Source organism: Lepus europaeus, chromosome 5, assembly GCF_033115175.1.
Source record: "Lepus europaeus isolate LE1 chromosome 5, mLepTim1.pri, whole genome shotgun sequence".
Taxonomy (NCBI): Eukaryota; Metazoa; Chordata; class Mammalia; order Lagomorpha; family Leporidae; genus Lepus; species Lepus europaeus.
The window spans coordinates 45,770,273-45,792,054 of record NC_084831.1 but is presented as its reverse complement, the minus strand read 5'-3'; the positions used below and the strand labels follow the sequence as shown (position 1 = coordinate 45,792,054).

The 21,782-nt window shown below is 59.0% G+C and overlaps 1 protein-coding gene across 2 annotated transcripts in view; it reads left to right on the top strand.

The window, feature by feature from the left end:
- Nucleotides 1-3,566: 3,566 nt before the first annotated feature.
- Nucleotides 3,567-21,782, top strand: part of SSBP3 (single stranded DNA binding protein 3) — a 149,609-nt gene continuing 131,393 nt past the window's right edge. The window contains exons 1-4 of one of the 2 annotated variants that reach the window (XM_062191392.1): nt 3,567-3,677; nt 4,551-4,623; nt 4,833-4,894; nt 7,197-7,281. In XM_062191392.1, the coding sequence (XP_062047376.1) occupies nt 3,622-3,677; nt 4,551-4,623; nt 4,833-4,894; nt 7,197-7,281 (276 nt within the window). In that variant the 5' untranslated portion in view covers nt 3,567-3,621. The remainder of the gene's footprint in view (nt 3,678-4,550; nt 4,624-4,832; nt 4,895-7,196; nt 7,282-21,782) is intronic. The other variant, XM_062191393.1, reaches the window with a different exon arrangement.

The window sequence follows — 21,782 nt, the reverse complement described above, 5'->3', positions numbered from 1 at the left end:
GGACAGGAAGGGAGGGAGAGAGACCCTGCCATTCAGTTTCCAGTGCCAGGTGTAGCTCAGGTGGGTGGGGCCGGGCCTTCGAAGCCCTTTGTCAAGTTATCTCCCCACGGGGTGTAGAGCTGGTCTGGGGCTCCCCGGGGCTCCTGCTGTCTACAGCGAGTGTTAATGTACACGCAGGTATCTCTTTCACCTGCGCTGGCGCCCGGATGACTCACCGCGGATCCTGCTCCCAGGCTGGTGGGGGAGGCAGACGGTAAACAAGTGGCGACACCACGGGCAGGAGAATGGAGAGCCGCTCCGGAGGAGGCTCCTGCAAAACGGGCCGGAGGGCCAAGGGTGGAGGGGTGGGTTTTGCTGCAGGAGAGAGAGAGGCAGTGAGGTCCTCCTGGAGGAGAGCCCTGGGGCGTGTGTGTGTGTGGGTGTGGGGGGGTGGGGGGGTGTGGGGTGGTTAGCCTTGAAAAAAGGTTCAGGCAGGGGGCTGGGGCAGGAGGTAGTGCAGGCAGAGACAAGTCAGGGGCCCCAGATGTGGGAGGTGGAGATGGGGGCTCAGGGGACAAAGGGAGGCTGGGGCCTTGAATCCTGTTCTGGGGTGTTTGAATTACCTTCCGATCCAATCACAGTGCCAGTGGCCACACACCTACTCGGGGCTTCCAGAGCACCCAACAGCTCCTCCCTTCTTGTGGGCAAGCTGGTGGTGGTGGTAGGGGGTAGGGGAGACACCTCCCTGCAGGCTCCGCTGGGGCCATCCACTTGCCTATTTTAGCTCCTCCTAGAACCCACCAACGCAGTGGGAGTCTCCTTCTGCGTCAAACCCCCACAGAGCAGACCACAGGGACAAAGCCCCGGGCACAGGGTCCCTGAACACCACCCCCTCCTCTCCTCACGCACACACGCACGCCCTGGAAGGAGGTGCTGGTCCTTTTCTGGGGGTGACTGCTCCCAGAGTGGGGCGAGCAGACCACAGAGCGGCAGGCAGTCAAGAGCATGAAGGCTCTCCTAGGCCCCTGTGCCCGCTGCTGGACGAGGAAACTGATGTGGGAGCAGACACGCTCGTGCTGCAGCCCCACTGCCGACGGCGCCTGGCCAGCCAGAGGGAGCCGGCCCACGGCCTGTGTGCTAGGCCCGGGAAGGGCAGTGTCTCCCTTCGGCCAGGACCTAACCCATGCTCATCATTGTGGGCCTTGCAGACACACGATGAGTCAGGCTTCTGTGAGTCAGTCTGTTGACAAGCCATCCCTGGCCATTCCTAGCCCGTCAAAAATAGAAGGAAGTCCAGGGGAAGGGTAGGAGCAAGCCAATTTAATTAGTGTGGGCTCCAAGGTACCTTAAGTTAGCCCTATTAAATCAAACCGCCTAGGGGAAAAATAACTGTAATTATTCCTTCTCTCCCCTATCGTTGTATTTCAATTCCCTTCTAACCTCCGTGCTTCCTCCATTCACAAAACAGGCTTTAAAGCAGGGGCCGACAGACACCCCTTGGCTAGCGCCCTGGGTGTGCGTTCTCTGCCCCTTCCCCCTGAGCTCTGGGTCCCCTGGAGAGCAGAGTGAGCCCAGACGGTTGGTCGCAGGGCCTGGCTGTGTTCTAATTCAGGGAGGCTGTTACACGGAGGAGAGCATTATTCCAAAACTGCACCCAGTCTCCTTCCTGAACCTATGCAGATCCGTTTGCTGCCGGGAATTTCTTTTAAAAGCCCCTTTTCTCTCTACTACAGAGCAAAATAAGCAAACTTTAATAGTAGGGAATTATTGTTTATTTTGTTGAAATCTAGTTCTGAGTTTTCCTACTTGAAACGTGTTTTCCCCAGGACACTGACCTATCCTTTAATTGTTTGGTGCGAGGCATGTTAGGGGGAGGGGCGTTACTTGTTTATTGGAACAGCGCAGTTAAAAAAAAAAAAATCAACCTAGGCTAACAGTTTCAAGGCTCCCCTAAAGATGTATCCAAACAGGCAGCCAATCAGCGCTTACACAGCTTTTTCTGCTTGACTCTTTTAAAGAGACAGTGCCGACAGTGTTTTATCACATTTAAAGAGAACCGCGCTCTAAAAACAGTCTGAAAATGGGGGAGCCTTCCCTTATTCCGCTGGTTTCAGGTTTTAAGAGTCTCCAATGAGAGGCACACAGCGTGTTTTCAGCGTGGACAGGAACAGAGTCAGCAGCAAATAGCTGGGTCACTCTACCAGCACCGTCCCCTCAAATTTCCCATTGTACACCTGGGTCACTGACAATGGAAGCCTCCCTTCCCCCCACGCCTGGCTCACAGGCCCCCCCCCCGACTCCCCAATTTAGTTCCATTTATCTGAAGTTTGCGGGTATCTATGGCGCGCATTTCGCGCTGTGGGGTGCCCAGGGGACGCCCCCCGCCACCCCCGAATGGCCCCCTTTTTCCCGTGGAGAATCCGAGGGGCTAACTTGCCAGGGTTGGCAAGCCTTGGAAATTTTGGGGGGAAACCACTCTTCCCCTCTCTGAGCCTAAGTCCCCAATCCCCTCCCTCCGGCTCCCCGAAGCTCGCCGAGGGCCATTTTCGCGCGGCTCCACTTTGGGGTTTTCCAAAGTATTTTAATGATCTAGTAAAGGAGCAGCCGCGCGCCTCGGCGCCGGCTCCAGCAGCCCAGCTCTCAGCGTGCAGCCCCGCGCCCCGCGCTCGGCAGCCAGACTGGGCGAGAGGGAGGACCGGGGGCGGGGCGGGCGGGGGGCCGGGCCGGAGTCTGGGGAGGGGGTCGGGGTCGGAGCCCAGGCGGCGGGCAGCCGAGGGGGAGGGCGAGATAAGGGCTGGGCTGGCGCGGGCCGCGGCGGGGGAGGAGAGGGGCAGATAAGGCAGGGGGACGTGGCGGGAGGGAGCGAGCGGCGCGGGGCTTGGGGGTCTGCGCCCCCTCCCCTCGGACGCCGCCGCAGCGCCCCCTGCCCCCCCACACCCCCAGCGGTCCACGCCGCGGGAGTGCTGGTCGGGTCCCCGTCTTCTTGGGGGCCTGGAGCTCTCCCATCCCGATTCGGGTCGCCACCCCCCCCCATCCGCAGTGAAGAGGGGCTCGCGCCCGCGGCCACCCCCCGGTCCACCCGCAGGAGCAGGGCAGCGGGGACTGCCGCGGCCGGGCGCTGACAGGGGCGTCCCTGCCGGGCCCGCCCCCGCGCGCGCCGATTGGCCGGGGCGGCCATCAATCGCGGACGTTGACGCCCGCCTCGCTCGCTCGCCCGGGTAGCCACGTTCGGTTGAGCTCCAAGTAGACCAGCGGCAGCGGCGGCGGCGGCAGCGGTGCCGGAGGCGCAGAGGGCGGCGCAGGCGGAGCCGGGCGGGCGGGCGCGCGAGCGGGCGAGCGAGCGAGCGGGCGAGCGGGCAGCCGTGCGGGCGGCGGCGGCGGCGGCGGCACCCGAGGCCGAGCCGGCGCGGGAGGAGTTCCAGGGCGATGGGGCCGCGGCCGGGGCTGACGCTTTGACAGCTGGAAAGAGCGCGGAGCCAGCGCCTGGGGGGGAGGGAGGGGAGCGCGGCGAGGAGAGCGCGAGCGAGTGAGCGAGCGCCGGGGAGGGGGCCGGGAGCGAGGGGCAGCTCGGGAGCGCCGGAGCGGTAGCGGCGGCGGCGGCGGCGGCGGCGGCGGGGCTCGGCGCCCTCTTCTCTGCAAACCATGTTTGCCAAAGGCAAAGGCTCGGCGGTGCCCTCGGACGGGCAGGCTCGGGAAAAGTAAGCCTATTTTGCAAGTGGCGGCTGTGCCGCCGCCGGGCTGCGGGCGGGCGGGCGTGCGGGCGGTACGAGGCAGGTGGGCGGGCGGGGGCCGGGCTGCTGCGCCCTCGGGCCCCGGGCCCCGCGCCTCCTGCCTGGCCCCTTCCCCGAGGCCGCGGCGGGGCGGAGTGGGAGCGCCCATTGTTGGGAGCCGGCGGAGGCTGGGGCGGCGGGGGAGCCGCCGGGGAGGGGGCACTTGGTGGCCGCGTGGAGGGGTGGGTGAGGTCCCGCGCGAGAGCCCGGGCGCCCGCCGCGGCGGCCGCACTTTGCCCACCGGGCGCGGGCAGGGGGGCGCGTGGCTTCTGCAGCCCCACTGGCTCCTTTTGTCCGCCCGCGGCGTGAGGAGTGCGTGCCGGGGGCTTTGTTCGGCCGGGAGCGCTCTTCCCTTTCCCCGTCCTTGGCCTCGGCGCCGGGCTGGGCAGGGACGGCGGCGCCGGCTTGGCCCTAGGCTCGGGGGACAGTTGTTTGGGGGCGGTGGCGAGGGTGGCGCTTTGCTGCCCTCTCCAGAGCGCGCCGAGTCTCCGTGGACCCCCGAAGCTTGTGGAGCGCGGCGGCCGTGGGGTCGGGGGGCTCGCGACTTTGAGAGACCCAGGGGGGGTCTGGCCCTCACCCCTCTTGGAAGTTCAGCTTGGGGGCTGCTTGGCGGCTCCACGACTGGAGTGGACGCGCCCCTGGGTAGCCACCGCGAGCCGTGGGCGCCCTGCAGCCCGGCCCGCGGTCGGGGGCCACAATGGGACGGGGCTGGCGGGGCTGGGAGCCGCCTGGAGGTCCGGGAGGCAGCGCCCGGTGTGGTCTGACGCCTTCCGTCTCTCTCTGCCTCTGCCGGCTTTGCAGGTTAGCTTTATACGTCTACGAGTATTTGCTGCACGTCGGAGCACAGAAGTCTGCACAGACCTTCTTATCGGAGGTGAGTGGGGCTCCCTCCCCCCAGCGCCGAATTTCCTGACACCCCCCTCCCCACTCTCCTGGAGCCTTTGTTTTCGGGAGCTGCCACTGTGGCCACCATTTTGAATTTTTATCACCTTTTGGCATTTATTGTTAGTTGGTCTTCACAGCCTTTTGGCCCGGCCCCATGCTCTTGGCTTCTCTAAGCTGCCTCTGCTCTCTGCTTTGCAGATTCGATGGGAAAAAAACATCACTTTGGGAGAACCGCCGGGGTTTTTGCACTCGTGGTGGTGGTAAGTTTGTGTGATAGTTGTGTGTGTGTGTGTGTGTGTGTTTTGTTCTGAGCCATGAGTCCAAGGGAACAAAGAGGGGAGGCCCCTCTGCTCCTTGGCCCCCCCGCTTTGCCGGGAGCTAGGCACCACTGGACCCTCAGACCAGGGCTGCTAAGCAGAACGGGGCAGAAGCGGCTGCTGCCTGAAGTTCTTTCTTCCTCTTTCCCATCCCGTTGAGAACCCACAGAACCTGTGAGGCGTCTGCCTGGGACGCCTTGCTTTTCCATCGCACTCTGAAAAGTTCTGGGAGGACTTTTGTCAATTGTGCATGTTGCTTTAATTAGAGGGGTGGGGGCGGGGCCCAGGGGAGGGGGTACCGGGGTTGTTCTGCAACCGGCCTGTCCCTTTTTCTCCTGTGAGCTCAAAACCTTAGAAGGCTTCCTGGAGTCTTTTCCAGGCAGCCTGAGAAAGATCCAACAAGGACTGCAGGCTGCGTTACAAATTCTGATTCGGACTCCCTGGACCGTCCTGTCCTCCCCGCCAAGCATCCCTGAAACCACAGAGCTGAGAACCTTAGCGGGCCCAGAGCCCGCGGTGCAGAGTGCCTGCAGTTTGCCGTTGGGGCCCCCTGTCCAGGTGTTGGGGCCGGTGTGGGTCTGGTCTCAGTGCTGGGTTTGTGGCAGGCTGGGGCGGGGGGAGGCTCTGAGTTGTGGGGAGGGCTTGTCCTGCGTGTGTCACCGGGTGATTGGTGGGACGTATCGCGAGGTCTCGGACATCGTTTTGAGAAGGATAAGGAAGCAGAGTGGCTTTGGTGTTGCGGTGGAGTTCAGGAAAGCAGAGCGTGGTGTGGAGGGGCTCTTACAGGTTTACCTGGCCTCCAGCTCCGGTTGCTGCTCTTTGAACAGCAGGAGGATGAAGGGTCTGTTCGAACTTGCGCGGAGAAAATGAGTTTTTAATTACTTCTGCCAACCTCTGAGCTGCCGGTGTCGGAGGCAGTTGGCGTAGCTTAAGGATTCCACCTGTAGGAGTGGGTGATGGGGTTTCCTGCCGTGGCTTGTGGAAGGGAGCGTGTGGATGGCGTGGGCAGGGCCTGAGAGCCCTGGCGCTTGGAGGAACGTGGACTTGTGAGAAGTTACTTACGAGGGGCCGGGGAATTTGTAGTTTGGAAATCCTCTGCCCGGTGGAGGGGCTCACCCAGCGGGTGCAGTTCTCTCTGCCCTGGTGGAATGCCCCGATTTCCCTGTTACAGCCAGGTCCCCTGAGACTCCTCTGCTCTTGCCTCAGCCCCCAGCAGGTAGAGGCTGATGTGCCGGGCTCAGGCCCAGGCGGCCCTGAGAGGCTGGGGTCCTGCTAGAGGTCGCCTGGTGTGGTCTGACACTGAGCGAATGACTGCAGCTGTGGAACCGATCAGACTTGGGGGGGCAGGCAGCTGTGTAATTCCTACCCCTTGAGTCTGATGCTTGTCTGGTGGCTGGCAGAGCTGGCTGTTAGAGCGGGGCCGGGAGCCCTGGACCTCAGTGTGTCCACTCCACCCTGCCAGCAGGCTCTGTCTCTGGGCATTGGGCTCCTGGCCTGGAGAGTTCCTAAGGCTCCTTGTTAATGCTGCGAGTGCTGTGCGTTTGTCGGTTGATCTCCTGGTTGATTCAAAGCATTGGAGTGACCACACACAGCTACAGCGGGGGTGTGATAGCCAGGCCTGCTCTCCCCTTCCCCACACAGCTGGACAGGTGCTCTGAGGAGGGCTGTCTGATGGGGAGAGGCCAGGGTGCTTGTGGCTGACTGTAGGGTGTTCCTGGAGGCAGGCTGGGGAGGAGTGGTTCCTGCCTGAGACTTCCTTGGGGGAGGACCTGGGTGCAGTGGGGTGAGGGTGTTGGCTCTGAGGTTAAGAACCGGTAAGGTTCCTGTGACTGCCAGAGTCAGCCAGATTGCTGTGCCTGTGAACCATGGTTGGGCAAGTTAGCCTTTTGACAGCATGCAGCCATCTTGGTGTGGGGTGAGAGAAGGAGGCAGGCAGGGCCTCTCATCCAGGTCCTGGCCTGGTCCACCTGGGCACCCCTGGCAGGGTTGTACCCACCTCGCTGAGGAGATCACCTGTCTCACCACAAGTGGCGGTGAGGCATCCAGCTCCCAGAGGGCACTGGGAGTGACAGGTTTGCCGGAAAGGGTTGGACCCGTTTTGTCTTGGAGGCTGAGTTTGCCCTGGGAAGGCTGGGAAGGTAGGATGGAGCCTTCGGGGACCTTGTGCTCGCGCGTTGCATTGTGCACTTGCTGTTGTGTACCCAAGTGATAATTAGTAACCCGATCTTATTTTTTTGACTTGCAGTGTATTTTGGGACCTCTACTGTGCAGCCCCTGAAAGGAGAGACACTTGTGAACATTCAAGTGAAGCAAAAGCCTTTCATGATTACGTGAGTAACAGATTTTTAATCCTAGCAGTAATTATGGGGTTGCATAGCTCTAACTTCTTTCCTACCAGAAGTAAGTACACAGCTGATCGGCAGTGGTCTTTCTCTTCTCCCCGCCTTTCTTCCTGTTTCCCTGTGCACCACCCCGTGGCCCACCGGGCTGGGCCCTCCTCCTCCTCCTCCTCCTCCTCCTCCTCTTCTGCCAGCGCCGGAACTCGGACTTTCATAATGTTGTCGTCACGCAAAGGAACAGAGATCCCTACCTGGAGAGTCGTCACACCTGCGACTCCTGGGAGGGTAGCTGGGCGCGGGCTGGGCCTCGTTGGTTTTGCTTTATCGCCCTGGAGGTTGGGGTGGCAAATGTGAAACTTGAGTCCTGGAGTAGAAAGGTGGTTGGTTGAGGAGTTGGAGAGTTGCTTGACTTCACAGAGTCCAGAGCGTGCGTGCTCACACCATCGGGGTGAGTGTGAGTGTGAGTGTTGCATCCACTCAGACGTGCGTGCTGAGAGCCTCAGCCAGTCCATACTCAGATGCCCTCTCTTGCTGGTACTGTACCGCTTTCTACCCTGTCGTGAGTTTGTATGTGGATGAATTTCTTAGGGGTTATGTAATTATTACGAGCTGTATCTGCCACGTGTTCATTTCTCAGTCTGTCTTCCTTAAAAAAAAAAAAGGGCTCCGAACCTGGGCGGGAGTCGGACTCCGTGATCTGAAGGAACAGGTGTTACAGCCTGTGTGGGAGAAGGAAGAGGAAGTATCTGCAGGTCTTCCACGGCCTCCTTCCACTTCCTCTGCTTCCTGCTTACGTAGAGGGCTGAGCGTGTGCACCTGCGTAGCAGGTGAGCTCTGGTCTTGCTCTCCTGCAAGAGGCAGGTGGGGGTGGGGCTCACACGCCAGGTGTGGAAGTGGTTCCTTGAGCGCCCTTAGGCCCCATCCTCCTGGCCAAGCCCCCTGAAAACGGCCTCGGAGAGCAGGACCCTTCCGGCTGAGTGTCAACAGTGGTCAGATGGCGGCGGGTGGAGCGTTGGAGGCTTGGCGGTTTTGAGAGCAGTCTGCGCAATGATGCAGCGTGGCGTGATGGGAAGGTGAATGCCCTGGAGTGCGCCGTGGAGGTTGCCGGCCAGTCCCGGCACCTTCTCCACAACTGGCACAGAAGCCGGGGACCAGAACTTCTGGCCTGGTAGAGTTTGAGAGGCTAAAGGAGGGGGTGACCGGTTTGCTTGTGATGTGGTCTCCTGGGAAAATCCCGGTGCTGATGGGAGGGCTGGAAGAGACACAGAGGTGCAGGAGTCATAAAAACAGCTGGTGGATTTGCCCTTCCTACCTGGCAACTATTTCCTTTAAAAAGCAGTGGTCACCCAGCCTACTGACAGCTGACCCCAAGTCCCCAGCGGTTGTTCTGCAGTGGTTTTGGGTTAGCGTGGGGGGCTGGGTCTGCTGCACGCGCATCTCTGGGTAGAGGCCACCTGTGCTGGCTCTTGCAGGGTGCTTTCGGAGAAGTTGCTGGTTTGTAGCCGGGTTTGTGCTCGGGTAAATTGTGAGAGACCCCGTCTGGCAGTGGTAGCCTGGTCAGCCTTCTGGAACCAGCGTGATGGCAGGGAGAGTTTGCACGCAGTCGGTTGAGGATCGGCAGTGGAGTTGGGTGGGGCTGGCAGTGGCATTTGGAGGATGCTGCGGGGTGGGGGATGAGGTCGCGGGGAGTGAGTTCTGTGAGTCACTGTTTTGGGGCTCCCCCTTTTGTGGCCTGGCCCGGGAGTTGGGTCACAGCGTGGGGATGATGAAGGTTTTGGAGTAGCATCTGGTTGGAGCGATGGCAGATGAAGAAATACTTCAAACATTTCTACAGGGAACCCTCTTTCTCTTGGTGCTCAGTCCCTCTGGTCCGTGTCCCCAGACCCCGGGCTTGGGCGCCCTCATTTCTTGTTGCTCGATGACTGCGTAGTTCCTTCCTGGACTGCCTCCTGCCCGGGACACGTTCGCTCCCACCTGTCTGAGCCCTGAGGACTGTGACGACCACGTTCCGTGTGCTGTGGCTGCTGCTTCCTCTCAGTGTCTGTACAGCCACCTCTGCAAAGCTGGGCCACTGCTGTGGCTTCTGTCCCGCAGTTCACTCACCCTGCCAGTGACCCTGGGAGCAGGCATGCTCTTAGCCCCATCTTGCAGGGGAAGAAACTGAGGCAGAGAGCTGCTCAGGGGGCCAGCTTGCCACTGACTCGAGTCCATGTTGCCACCTGGCACGGCCCCGCAGGCCCGTGGCAGCCATTACTTACTGCACTTTTCTGGCTAACTTCTCATTCGGGTTTGTAGGCTGTGGCTTAACCCTCTGTGGCCCGGTGCCAGCCCCTGGTGCCTTCTTCAACTGCCAGTCATCCTTTTCTTCCTTTATTTTTATTTTTATTTTTATTTATTTATTTAAGAGGTAGAGTTATAGACAGTGAGAGAAAGACACAGAGAGGTCTTCCATCTGCTGGTTCACTCCCCAGATGGCCGCAATGGCCAGAGCTGGGCCAGTCTGAAACCAGGAGCCAGGAGCTTCTTCCGGGTCTCCCATATGGGTGCAGGGGCCCAAGCACTTGGACCTTCTGCTGCTGCTTTTCCAGGGCATAGCAGAGAGCTGGATTGGAAGAGGAGCAGCTGGGACTCAAACCGGCGCCCCTATGGGATGCTGGCGCTGCAGGTGGAGGATGAACCTACTGCGCCGGCCCCTTTTCTTCCTTGTGTTCACCAATGTTGCTTTCCTTCTGGTGGCACAAAGTGAGTGGAGTTGGTGAGGCCCCAAAAGGACTTAAGTGCAGTGGGGGTCCTTGCTGTGTCTGCTGTACTTTGTGTGACACGCTTGTACAGACGCCGTGTGGTGGCCTCAGGCTGGCTGCCTTGTTGGGTGGGTTCATTCCCACTTCACAGCTGCGGAGACTGAGGCCTGGACTTCAGGTGTCGTACCCTAAGAGCGTGTAACCAGGAGGTGGCAGAGCTGGGACGAAAAACTCCCCGTCTTGGAAGCTTCACCTCCCTGCTTTCCACTGCACGGGGAGCCCTGCTCAGCCGAAGGAGGGTACCTGCGGGGGAACCGAAGTGTGCCCGCCGCCTGCTCGGTGCCTTGCGTGCTTAGTGAGGAAATGACTGCCCTGCAGTCAGACCGAAGCCCCTGGGAGGTGCATCGCAGTCCCTGGCCTAGGTGAGGCCTGAACCCCGGGAAGGGAGGCTGCGAACGGTGGCTCAAAGCTTTTGGCAGGGAGGAGGTGATAAAAGCTCTGGCCTCGCCTTCCAGAAACACGTGTGTCCTCCTATGAGAGACTTTGCACCTGAGCCTTGGGGGTCTGTGACCCACTGCTCCAAGCCCCACGCCCCCCTGGGAGCACCAGTGAAGAGCCCAGAGAGTACACGAGATGTGGAGTCAGTCCCATGGCCTGGGCAAGTTCCCCTCGCTTGCCTGCAGACCTGGGGGTCCCTTGCAGCTCAGCGGGGCTGGCTCGCTTACCCGTGTGCCACCCCCAGCAGGACTGCTGAGCCCTCCCTGCACCCGCGGCTGGGAGACTGTCTCGCAGGAAAGCACCCCAGAGTCGTGTGGGCAGGAGTGAGGTATTTGTGGCTATGTGGCAGGGGTCCAGCGTCCTTGGTGGGTTTGAAATAGCAGAGTGATATTTGAGAGGGCTCTCCTTGGATGTGCTGAGCCGAGGTTCCTGCCAGGCAGGGAGTGTCCTGCCCTCCAGAACCCTTTGGGGGAGGGGGTGAGAGGGTGTAGGGGGTGGGAGGGAGGGTGGTGGTGGAGGAGGAGGAGGCAGAGGCCTGCAGCTGGGCTGCAAGAAGCTGGGGGAGCGCTCTCCTGTGATAGCCACCCAGAGGTCCTGGCAAGTTCACGACGTTGCCTTTGGCTCTGACCCTTGGCACCCTTATGTGGCGGATTAAAGAAACAACAAAGCACACGCGTCTTTTTCCTGCCCGACTCCCTTCGGGCTGGGTGTTGAACCCTGTCTTTGGGCTCCCACCCTGATTTCTGCAATTCCTCTCAGCCCCCAGAGGCTGCCGCCTCCTCCAGCGGCCGCTAATGAAACGTGAAATGAGGAACTGGAGCCGCGTTTTGCCAGAACCAGGGCAGTGTGGCCACCTTAATGGGTTTCAAGTGGCGGCAAGACCCCAAATTACAAATCCTTGCCCTTTTATTTCAAGGCGGGGGGGGGGGGAGTGTGGGGACCCAAACAAAGTTTTTGGCAGTGGTCACTTCATTTGAACTCCCAGGCCAGCAGCGTGCTTCCAGGCTTCTGCATAATGCCATCTTTGTTAGCTCAGCATTTGCAAACTTGGCTGGCGAGGGAGCTGTGTGCCGGCCAGCTCTCGGAGGCCATGTCCCCTCGGTCAGATGGGCGGCAGCTTCCGGAGTGGGGACCCCAGGCCAAGGGTGCCCGGCCCCCTGCCCTGTGGAGGGAGAGAAGGCGGGGGCCGTGCCTGAGGCCTGGCAGCCGAGACCGTGCAGTGTGGCACTAGCTGCAGCCTTTACAATAGCAGCTGAGGGTTTAGCGTATTTAGAAAAATTAATCTGTTTTAGCTCGGTAGTCATTCTGACCACCGCACAAGAGCATTAGGCGATTCACAGAAACTTCTTGAATACATGGTGCTAGGAGCTCAGAGCAAGCAGACATCACGATGGGTTGTTTTTTTGATTCACAGGGTAATGGGGTTTTCTGAAGCCCCGTTGGGGTGAGTTTTAGGAGCGTTTCTGTCTCTTGTGCTTTTCCCCTGCACTTTGAAGGGTTTGGGTGTTGATGGGTGCCTTGGTCCCCACTCCGTCACTTCCTGGCTCCGCAGACTGGGTGCCTCAGTCTGCCTGTCTGAGGATTGGGGAAATGGTGAATCCTTTGCCTGTTGCGAGGGTTTAGAGATTTGGGGTGTTTCCCCCCAAATTAAAGGACAAGTTTATTTTGATGGAAACATTTTTGAAGTCTGTGCTTTTTTCTTTTCATGTACGCGAATCCCGCGAGTTCTCTGAAGACTTTATGTGCAGTGCATGTAAAATGGTAACTTTTACGTAAACACCTGGCTAATGCTCCCAGTTTATTTTCCTTGCTCTTTATAGTCCTGAGGTTTTCCTAAAACACCCTCAGCATGGTGGAGGGGCAACAGCATGTTCTTCTGGGAGGGCAAGTGGCCCCCACGGGCAGGACCCTGGGCCCTTCTGCCACTCACGCCCTGCTGTGTCCGCGCACCCCAATGTGCTGTGGAGTGCCCTGTCCCCATATCCCAGCTGTCTTGTTTCATCCCCACACCCTCTCGAGGGGCAGAGCTGGTAGTCCTGCCACAGGCTGGCACTGATAAACGCTCCCCTGAGATACCAGCACCCCTTATCCGTGTGGGCAGAGTGGTCCAGTCCCTTCCCCGTCCCCAAGTGTGGCCACTGCACAGCTACATGGCAAGGCCCTGAGGGCTTGTGACTTGGCAGCAGGGTTGAATTTCAGCTTCGCGTCCTGTGTTAGTGGGGGAGGGGTGTCCCCGCTTCTCAGGGGCCATCTCCTCACTGATAATTGGGCACTGGACAGGTCCAGGTCCCTGTGCCACCAGCCATGGGAGTGGCCATAAGGAGGGCCTGGGAAGCTGTCCAGGGTAGTGCTGTGTGGCTGTTAGCAGGGACGTGTGGATGGAAGTCCCTGGATGAGGGGTGTGTGTCTTCCTCTTTGGTTTATGTCCTGCTCTGGGCTCACCTTATTTGCTCTTTGTGTGAGGGACCCCCAAGAAGGAGTCGTAAAGAGGAGGTGAGGTTGGGAAGGGGAGGGTGGGCCAGTGCAGGCCCCTGGAGGCTGGTCCTATGGACTTCCTCAGTTGGCCCCCAGGCCAGGAGCGCTGCTGGATTTTGAGGTTGGCTCGCTGTCTGCTTGAAGAGACAGGTGCAGGCCAGGATGTGAGACGAGCTTTAGAAGAACTGTGTGGAATGATTGTGTTCTTCTGAGAGGCTGGGACGTAGGTGAGGTGAGCAGGTGAAGAGCCCCACCCCTTGTGTCAGTGGGACGTGGTTGTGACACAGATGTGAGTGGCGGTGTTGATTGAGATGGAACTGGAGGCCATCTAGCCATCTTACAGATAGGTAGACTGAGGCTTAGAGAGGCAAACGCTCCCACCTGAGGTCGCAGTGGAACAGATCCAGGATACTGTCCTTCGTCACGGGCTGCCCTCCTGTGCCGACAGCTGCATGAACGCTGGGCACCTTAATTAACCCCTGTGCCTTGGTTTCCTCAGGTGGAGAATGGGGTTAATCACGTACACCTACCTTGTGAGGTTGCCATGGGGATTAAGTGAGCTTACACACGCACGGTGCATACATAACACAGTCGTGCCTGGCACAGTTGAGTGCTGTATGGATGCCTGCTCTTCGTTTTCCTTACCTTGAGTCCCGTGTGAATCCCCTGGCTTGCTTTTTAGAGAAGTTTTATTTATTGGAAGGGCGGAGTGTGACAGAGATCTTCTATTTGCTTTTTCCTTCTCCACATGCCTGCGACAGCCAGGACTGGGCCAGGCGGCAGCTAGGAGCCTGGAACTCCGTCTCACTCTCCCATGGTGGCAGGGCCCCAAGCACTTGAGCCATCAGCTGCTGCCTCCCAGGGTGCATTAGCAGGAAGCTGGAATGGGAAGTGGAGCCGGGACTCAAACCCAAGCCCTCTAAATGGGATGCAGGCATCTTAACCACTGAGCCAGATGTTCACCCCATAAATCCTGGAGTTCTTAAAGATCTATCTATCTATCTATCTATCTAGAAGGCAGCATGACAGCAAGAGGAAGGGAGAGAGACAGGTCTTCATCTGCTGGTTCTTTCTCCAAATGGCCACAATGGCTGGGGCTGGGCCAGAAGGAAGCCAGGAGCCAGGAACTCCATCCAGGACCCTCACGTGGATGGCGAGAACCCGAGAACTTGGGCCATCCTCCTCTGCTTTCCCAGGTGCATTAGCAGGGAGCTAGATTGGAAGCAGAGAGCGGGGACTCCAGCCAGCACTCCAGTGTGGGATGCTGGTGTCGCAGCGGCCCCAGTCCTGGCGTCGATTTCCTGTGTTTGCAGGGATCGGCGAGTGTGCCTGTGAAGCAGAACCTTCATCTGCTTGCTCACTTGTTGGTTTGCTCTGGGTCCTGGGCTCTCAGGCATGCCTGAGCTACTAGCGGGGCGGTCACCTGTGGAGCCCGTGTGCTGAGCGTGAAGGGAGGTGGCGGATGGGTGCTCCTGGCCTGTGCATATCCCATCAGCGACCGTTTTATCCTCCTGCAGCTGCTTCTGGCCTAGGAACCTGGAAGAGGCTTGTTTTCCAGCCGCCTCTAGCCCTTCCCGCCTGGGATGGGGATCTTTGCTCCCCTGCCAGGTGGTCCTTGTGCAGAGCAGATGGCAGCCTGGAACGTGGCTGCTCCCACCAGGTCCACCTCTGTTTTTCCCCCAGGGGCTCTGTGGCTTGCTGCCAGATGGGGAGTTACTTGAATTGCTTCTCCCCTTCTGGACTGAATGCTCCTTGAGGGTAGACACTTTATTTTTCTCCCTTTTGCTGTCCCCATCCCTGACTCTTGGATAAATCCCAAGGTTGGGGACCAGCATTGTGGCTGGGTGGGTTAAGCCATTGCTTGCTTTGCTGGCATTCAAGATAGGGAGCTGGGCTGCTCCACTTCCAATCCAGCTCCTTGCTTAATGTCTGGGAAAGCAGCGGAACATGGCCAAAGTCCTCGGGCCCGTATCACTCACGTGGGAGACCGGGATGGAGTTCCTGGCTCCTGACTTTGGCCTGGCCCAGCCCTGGCTGTTGCAGCCATTTGAGGAGTGAACCAGTGGGTGGAAGGTCTCTCTCTGCCACTCTGCCTTCCACATTCACACATACATAAATGGATGTTCTAGAAAACATACTGAGGTCAGGGAACAAGACTCTGAGCTGCGAGAGGAGAGGCGGGTCTGCTCCCTGCGCAGGCCTTGGGCGTGTTAAATACATGTTTTAATGAAGATGGGCAGGCGGCACGTGGTGAGGCGTTGATTGGCCAACTGCGCGTCGTGACCCTGTAGTGCAGAAATCCGCTTAGGGCGTCATGTCTGGCAATTAGGGAAGAAGAAACAAACTGTGTGGCGCAGAGTAAACAGAAGTAGTGCTTCTAGAAACGTCTGCGTTCAGTGACTGATGCGTGTGTAGACCCAGGCGTGCCCTGGCTTTGCCATGTACGGTCTTCCCTATTGTGGGCTCTGTATGAAGGTGGAAAGCCATGGAGCGCTGGGGCTGAATCCTGGCTTCTGTAGTTGGGGTGACTCCGTCAAGTGACAGGTGGTCGCAGAGCCTTGATTTCCACGTCTGTCATGAGAGGGAAATGAGTGTCACCCCAGAGAGTTGTTGGCACCCGCCCCCGCCCGGTCCACGATGGTGCCGTTGTCCCTGTGGGTCACTGCCGTGGCTTTGTTGAGCACACAGAAGGCGCTCAGCAGTTGCTTGCTGAGTGAGAGCTGAGTCAGCAGGAGCTCCTCCTTGGCTGCGTGGCACCACAGCTGGTTCACCCCAAGAGTGGGTGTGGCATCGTGTGCCAGTGTTTTTAGGCCAGGTCCAGGAAGGTGGCAGCTTGTCCCTGCTGGTGGGCCGTGTGGTGGGGTCCCCAGCAGCATCACCCCCCACTCCTGTGGATGGCATGGTCTTATCAGTGAGAATACTGAGACTAGGTCGCAGGGCATCCTGTCTGCGTTAGGTTGGCCCGGCCTCCCAGATGCGCTGTCCCCTCCCGGGACAGCTGTTTGCACAGCTCCCGGGACAGGCTTGGTGTCCCCCCTGTGTATGTGTGTGAGAAGACCTGACATTTCACTTCTGCTGCTCAGTCCTCTGACCTTAAGAAGCACGCTGCTCCCCGGGGCCACGTCCGAGGCTTCCCTCTGGTCCTCCTCTCCCCAGTCACGGAAGGCTGTTGGGGAGGGGAGGCTGCAGGGCTGCAGCCCGCCCCGTGCAGCTTCTTCTTCAACTCTTGGGATGGACAGCACAGGGTTTTGCAGGCTGGGTGGGTGTGGTGGTTGGTCAGTGGGTGCCAGCGCCTGCCTGGCTCTGTGCCGTGTGGTGCTGGGACTGGTGCAGTGTCAGTGTCATGGACACAGGTCTCTGGGGTACGGGTTCTGAGTCTCTTCCACAGCCTGGGGGAGATCGATCGTTTGTTCATATGTGACACGCAGTGATGGGAAAGCCGGGCTGGTGTTGTGGGCGTGGAGTGAGGGCGTGTGAGGGAGCTGGGAGAAACATGGTCCCTTCTGGGAGAGCCATTGCAGGTTGGAGCAGACTCTCAAGTCCTAGAATATGAAGGGAGACGGAGCCTCACGGTTTCCAGAGGTGGAGATGAGGCCTGGAGGGGGCTGATGACACGGCCACAGGCTGGCTGCCCGGTCCCCAGTCCCCGGGGGCGGCCACTGGCTTGCGTAGACCTCCACCTAGGGATTGGCCTCTGTATGCGTGTTCAGGAACGTGGCAGCTTTGCTTGGGAAAGGCTGAGAGCTTCCTGTGGCTTTGACTGGCGTGCCATGCGAGGGCGAGGGTGCGGGTGTGGGTGCAGGCAGCCGTGCACGCGTGCCGCCTTCCAGGACAGAAAGCTGTGTGTTCTCTGGAGGCCTTGGCTCCCGGCAGCACCGCCGCCCGCCAGATCCTGCCCTGAGAGCCCACTTGTGTTACACGAGGCCGTTCTGGCGCGCGAGCCGGGGAGCTGCTTCAAAGGGGATTTTACAGCGTGCCGGGGAGTTTCAGCCACCACCGCGTTATCTCCGAATTGGCCAATTGATGGTTTCAGCAGCGCGTTTCAGCGTCGGGGAAGCCAATACAATTTGAGTTAGTCGTGACGGCTGCCACTTTAAATACCGCAGTGGATTTCTGTCAGCGAGCTAATGCGCGGGATGGGGAATTGCAGAAAACTTGATCACCGGAGCGCGCCAGTCGATGGTGACCTCAAGCTACAGAAAATGAACTGAAATCGAGTTGACTGTCGCCGCACACTTTCCCCGGCATTATTTTGCTGGCAGCGGTGCGGGTGTCACAGGGAACCCGGAGGGGTGAGGGTAGGTGGGAAGCCCTTCCTCCGTGCCCCGGGCCCCTCGGCGGGAGGGAGGTTGAGTGGCGGCAGTCGGGGGTCCTGGCTTCCCGGGGCGAGGGTAGCAGCTGTAGAGTGCCCGCTGCACACCAGGCGTGTTTTCGGTGTGTTTAGGTTTTGTCCCGTGCCTGCGCATGAAGTTCTGCTTTTCTTCCTGGTTTGTAGACAGGGCAGTGGAGACCCTCAGGGGAGCTCAGGCACGTCGAGAGCAGACTTGAGCAGTCTGTTTGCTGCGATGCCACGCTGCCCCCCTACAAGAGTCGGCCCCAGCCTTCCCCAGGGAGCTGATGACCCGCTGCCCGACTGGGGGCTGGCAGGACGGGGAGCCCTGCCGGGGAGTCAGAGGGCTCCCGGCCGGCGCTGTGCTTCTCTGTGACACGGAGGACTAGGCTGGGTTTTAATGACCTCATCTGGGAGGAAGATGTCTTGCCTTGGGCCTGGGTGCCTTAAAGAAAAGGCTCCCCGTGTCTTCATTTACACGGTCCCTTTTATTAATCCCATGCCACCTCCTGGGCATTCCAGTCTTGAAAATATTTTATTTACAAAGAGAGTGCATGCATGAGTCACCATTAATTTTAATGAAGAGAAAGGAAAAGCCAGAACTATAGTTGCTGATTAGAGCTTCTGTTTGTTTATCTACTTTGAGACGCAGTCTCCCATCTGTTGGTTCGCTCCCCTCCCAAGGTGTACAGTAGCAGGAAGCTGGCATTACCATGAGAACTGGGACTTGAACCCCACTCTGATGGGGGTGTGGGAGCTGCACTGGGTGCCTGCCCCTGCGTCCGCAGCACGCGCTCTGCTGACGTCCTGGAGCCCCCCAGAGCCTGCTCATCAGGCAGGGTGTGCGAGATGTGCCTGTGAGAACAGGGTGTGCAGGACCCCCGCCTCCTGCCTGACCCAGGTTCTGAGCTGGGCGGCATCTGCTGGAGGAGCTGCAGCCCCTGGACAGCGCGTTCACAAGTAACTTGCTCAGGCCGCCCCCACTTGCTGGCCGCGTCCCCTTCACGGGATCCTTGCTGCAGGTCCTAGTTCCTATGTGGGCACCGCGAGGGATCCCATTGGTTTCTGAAGCAGCAGTCACCAGCATTTATTGCCCGTTTGCCCTGGGTCATGCATGGCGCGTGAACCTGACCTCCAGTCCCCAACACACTACAGGGCAGGAACTGTTAGCCCATTTCTTGGATGAGGAAAACAAGGTTCAACAGAGTGAAGTGACGTGTCCCTGATTATCAAATCCTCAGTAACAGAGCCAGGATTTGACTCAGGGCCCTGTTTTTAGCCTTTGACCCACACTTCTGTTTTGAGAAACTTTGGGAGATGGAGATGTTGGGGTGCGAAATACACTTGAAAATAATTGGAGATTTCAGTAGAAATTTATAAGCGTTGTCTTTTTTTTAAAGGAAAAAAAAAAAAAGATGTCAGTGACAGTTTGCTTCCCCGCGAGGTGAATGCAGATAAACCTATTTTGACTGTTAACGTATTTTGTTGCTTAAAAGCCAGCGACATGTAGCGTTGAATTTATTCTTCTTTGCGACATGTAAACGTTTGCCACCTCTTGAGTGACGTGTGTGAGATTGGGGATTGCCTGTACGTCGGGATGGGGCGCCGCTGCTTATGGCTGAGCCGTGTGCCTGCAGTCGCCGGGGAGTGGCCCGTGGGCCACGTGGGCGCCTGTGTCGGGACGGCACTGGGGCCCTAAGGGGCCCTGAAGTTGGGGTCACGGTGGAGAGCCGCTTGCAGGAGTCTTTGTGACTAGAAGCCTAAATATTTATTCTGTTCTGTCCCTAATGAAAACAAATTGTCAACAGTTGTTCAGTAACTGACTAAATTAAAATCTGTAATTAGTCAATTAGATTAAAGAGTTGGCACAACCTGATTGTATCATGCTGGTTAGGTTATTAAGAGAAAGGGTGTGATTTTTAATTACTGAATGCTAATTTTGACAGTTTCAAATGGAAACAGACGTGTTGTTCCCCCCTGTCCCTAATTCTGAATGGTTTGGAAAGTGAAGACACTCACCGTGTAGATGATGGTTTTCGGGAAGGAGAGAATGCTTGAGGGCCCTTCTGGAGTGGGGCGGGGGGGATTTCCTGCAGGGCCGTTGGGACCCCTCGCTGGCCGGGAGGACCTGTGGCTTGGCATGTGCAGTGTCCTGTTTGCCGGCCGCGAGCCGCTGGAGTCGCACTTCGAGCATTCGTGTCACTTGAGTTCTTTCTTAGGGTCTCCCCCGGTCTCTCACTTTCGGGGTTTTTCTGCCCAGGACCACATTGACCCTGGCAGACAGAGTCCAGGGAGGAGGTGGCCGTGGCTGGAGTGCGGCAGGATCCTAGTGACAGCCTGTCCGTGTGGGGTGCCTTTTCAGCGTGGCCTCCCAGAGGGGGAGGGCTGGGTGCTGTGAGCGGGTATTGAGTGGCCAGGTGCTCTGGGTCACAGGTGGGCAGGGAGCAGGGAGGGCTCCCGCACATGGTACTGGGCGGAAGATTGAGTCTGGGCGTAGGGCAGTGGATGGTTACAGGTGTCTGCCGCCGACCAGGGCAGTGAGCAGTGGGGTGAGCCCTGCCTGCTCTCCATCCTGCTCCTGTGGGGGTGCTGTGTTATCGCCTCCCCCGCAGCACTGGAACTCAGGACGAGAGGAGCCTGGCAGTGTCCATCACGTGACCTCAACACAGCGTGGATCCAGACATGGGCTAGAGGGGCTGTCCTGGCTCCCGGCCGCTCCCCAGGGGTGGAAGTTGACGGGCTTCCGTGAGGTGCAGTGCACAGGACCGTCTGCTCTTAGATGCTTGCAGTCGTGGGGAGTGAGGGGGTGAGAGTAGCCCCTGCCCCAGCGCCCCCCTCCTGGGGATGAGTGCCCTCCGTGCCCATGTGCACATCCTGCGCGCCTCTGGGTCCCTTTCGCAGGGCCAGGTCTTCGTGGCCCTTTTTAAAGAGCCAGTTAGAAGGGCCTTGAGCTTTCAGCGTTGAATATTTAAAGCCGCTGTTGATCCAGAATGAGCCATGCTCCTTTGATAAAGGAAGTGACTTCAGCTATCTTGTGTCTGATAGAGGCAGCACGGTGCAGCATGAGGAGCGCGCGGAGGTGAGCAGCCTGGGTTCCAAGCCCCAGCAGGGCTTTCCCCCACCGGGGAACCGGCACCGGGTGCCTCCCTTCCCAGCCTGCGTGTGACAGCCTCGCGTGGAGCATGGAGCATGGAGCATGCACTCCGTGGCGGTGCCGATTTCAGAGAAGGAAGCAGAGAGCCTCAGAGGATGAACGGGGAGAGAGGCGGCCGGTGGTCTTGGGAAGGCTCCCTGCTTCAGCAGCTGCTCCAGGGCACGTTTCGAAGCGTGCAGGAGCGAGAGGAATCTAATGAAAGCGGGGGGTACGGAGGGGTGGCGGATCGTGTGCATTCCACATTCAGAATTCTTGCACACTCAGGACCCGCTGCCCAGGCTGATCCCACGGGACGTGGGACGGAGGTGTGCACGTGTCTGGTGTTTTGGGGGCTTAGGGGTGGTGGCAGTGCTGGGAGAGGGTCTATCCTAAAAGCTGCCTCACGGACGGGTTTGTAGCCCTGGGTAAACAGGGAAGCTTGTAAAACTTGATCCGCTCTCTTCCCGGAGCCAGGTTTTGGCGAAGAGCGGGGGTGTGGACAGAGGCGGCCGAGTGCTTTCGGGTTAGAAGTGTGTGTTCCCGGCATTCGCCACATCCTTCGTCCTGCCCGCTCTGCCTGGACGCGCTCTGCCTTCTTCCTGAGCGCCCGCCGCCCTGGCCAGTGCCGGGCAGGGGTGCCCGTGGCTTGTCGCAGCGGCTGGCGGGCTAGCAGCGAGGGCGTCCGCGCTCAGGATGACTGTCCACTCCCTTCCTGGCCTGCAGGCCGCTCTTAGTGTATGATTAAACACATCCTCCTCATCTCTGGCCCGGAGACCCGGGCAGGCAGCAGGGGGGACCCCCGGCCAGCACGGAGCTAGACTGTGTCCTGAGCTGTGTGCCCGTGGGAGCCGGTCAGGAACTGGAAGCTCCTGCCCCAGGGAAGCCCACTGCAGAAAAGGAAAGGTGCGTGGAGTGCGTGGAGGCATGGAGGCAGTGGACCTTGTGTGTGGAAAAAAAATACTTGGAAATTTTGGAATGTTTCTGTGTTTGTTTTAAATTTATTTATTTATATATTTATTTCAAAGGCAGAGTTAAGGGGGAGGAGGGGGGAGACAGAGAGAGGGGTCTTCCATCTGCTGATTCACTCCCCAAATGGCTGCAACAGCTGGGGCTGGGCCAGATCAAAACCAGGAGCCAGGCTCTTCATTCAGGTCTCCCACATGGGCCGCAGGGGCCCAGGCACCTGGGCCATCTTCTGCTGCTTTCCCAGGTGCACTAACAGGGAGCTAAGTGAGAAGTGGAGCAGCCCAGGCTCGAACTGGCAACCGTGTGGGATGCCAGCACTGCAGGCAGCAGCTTTACCGGCTATGCCACA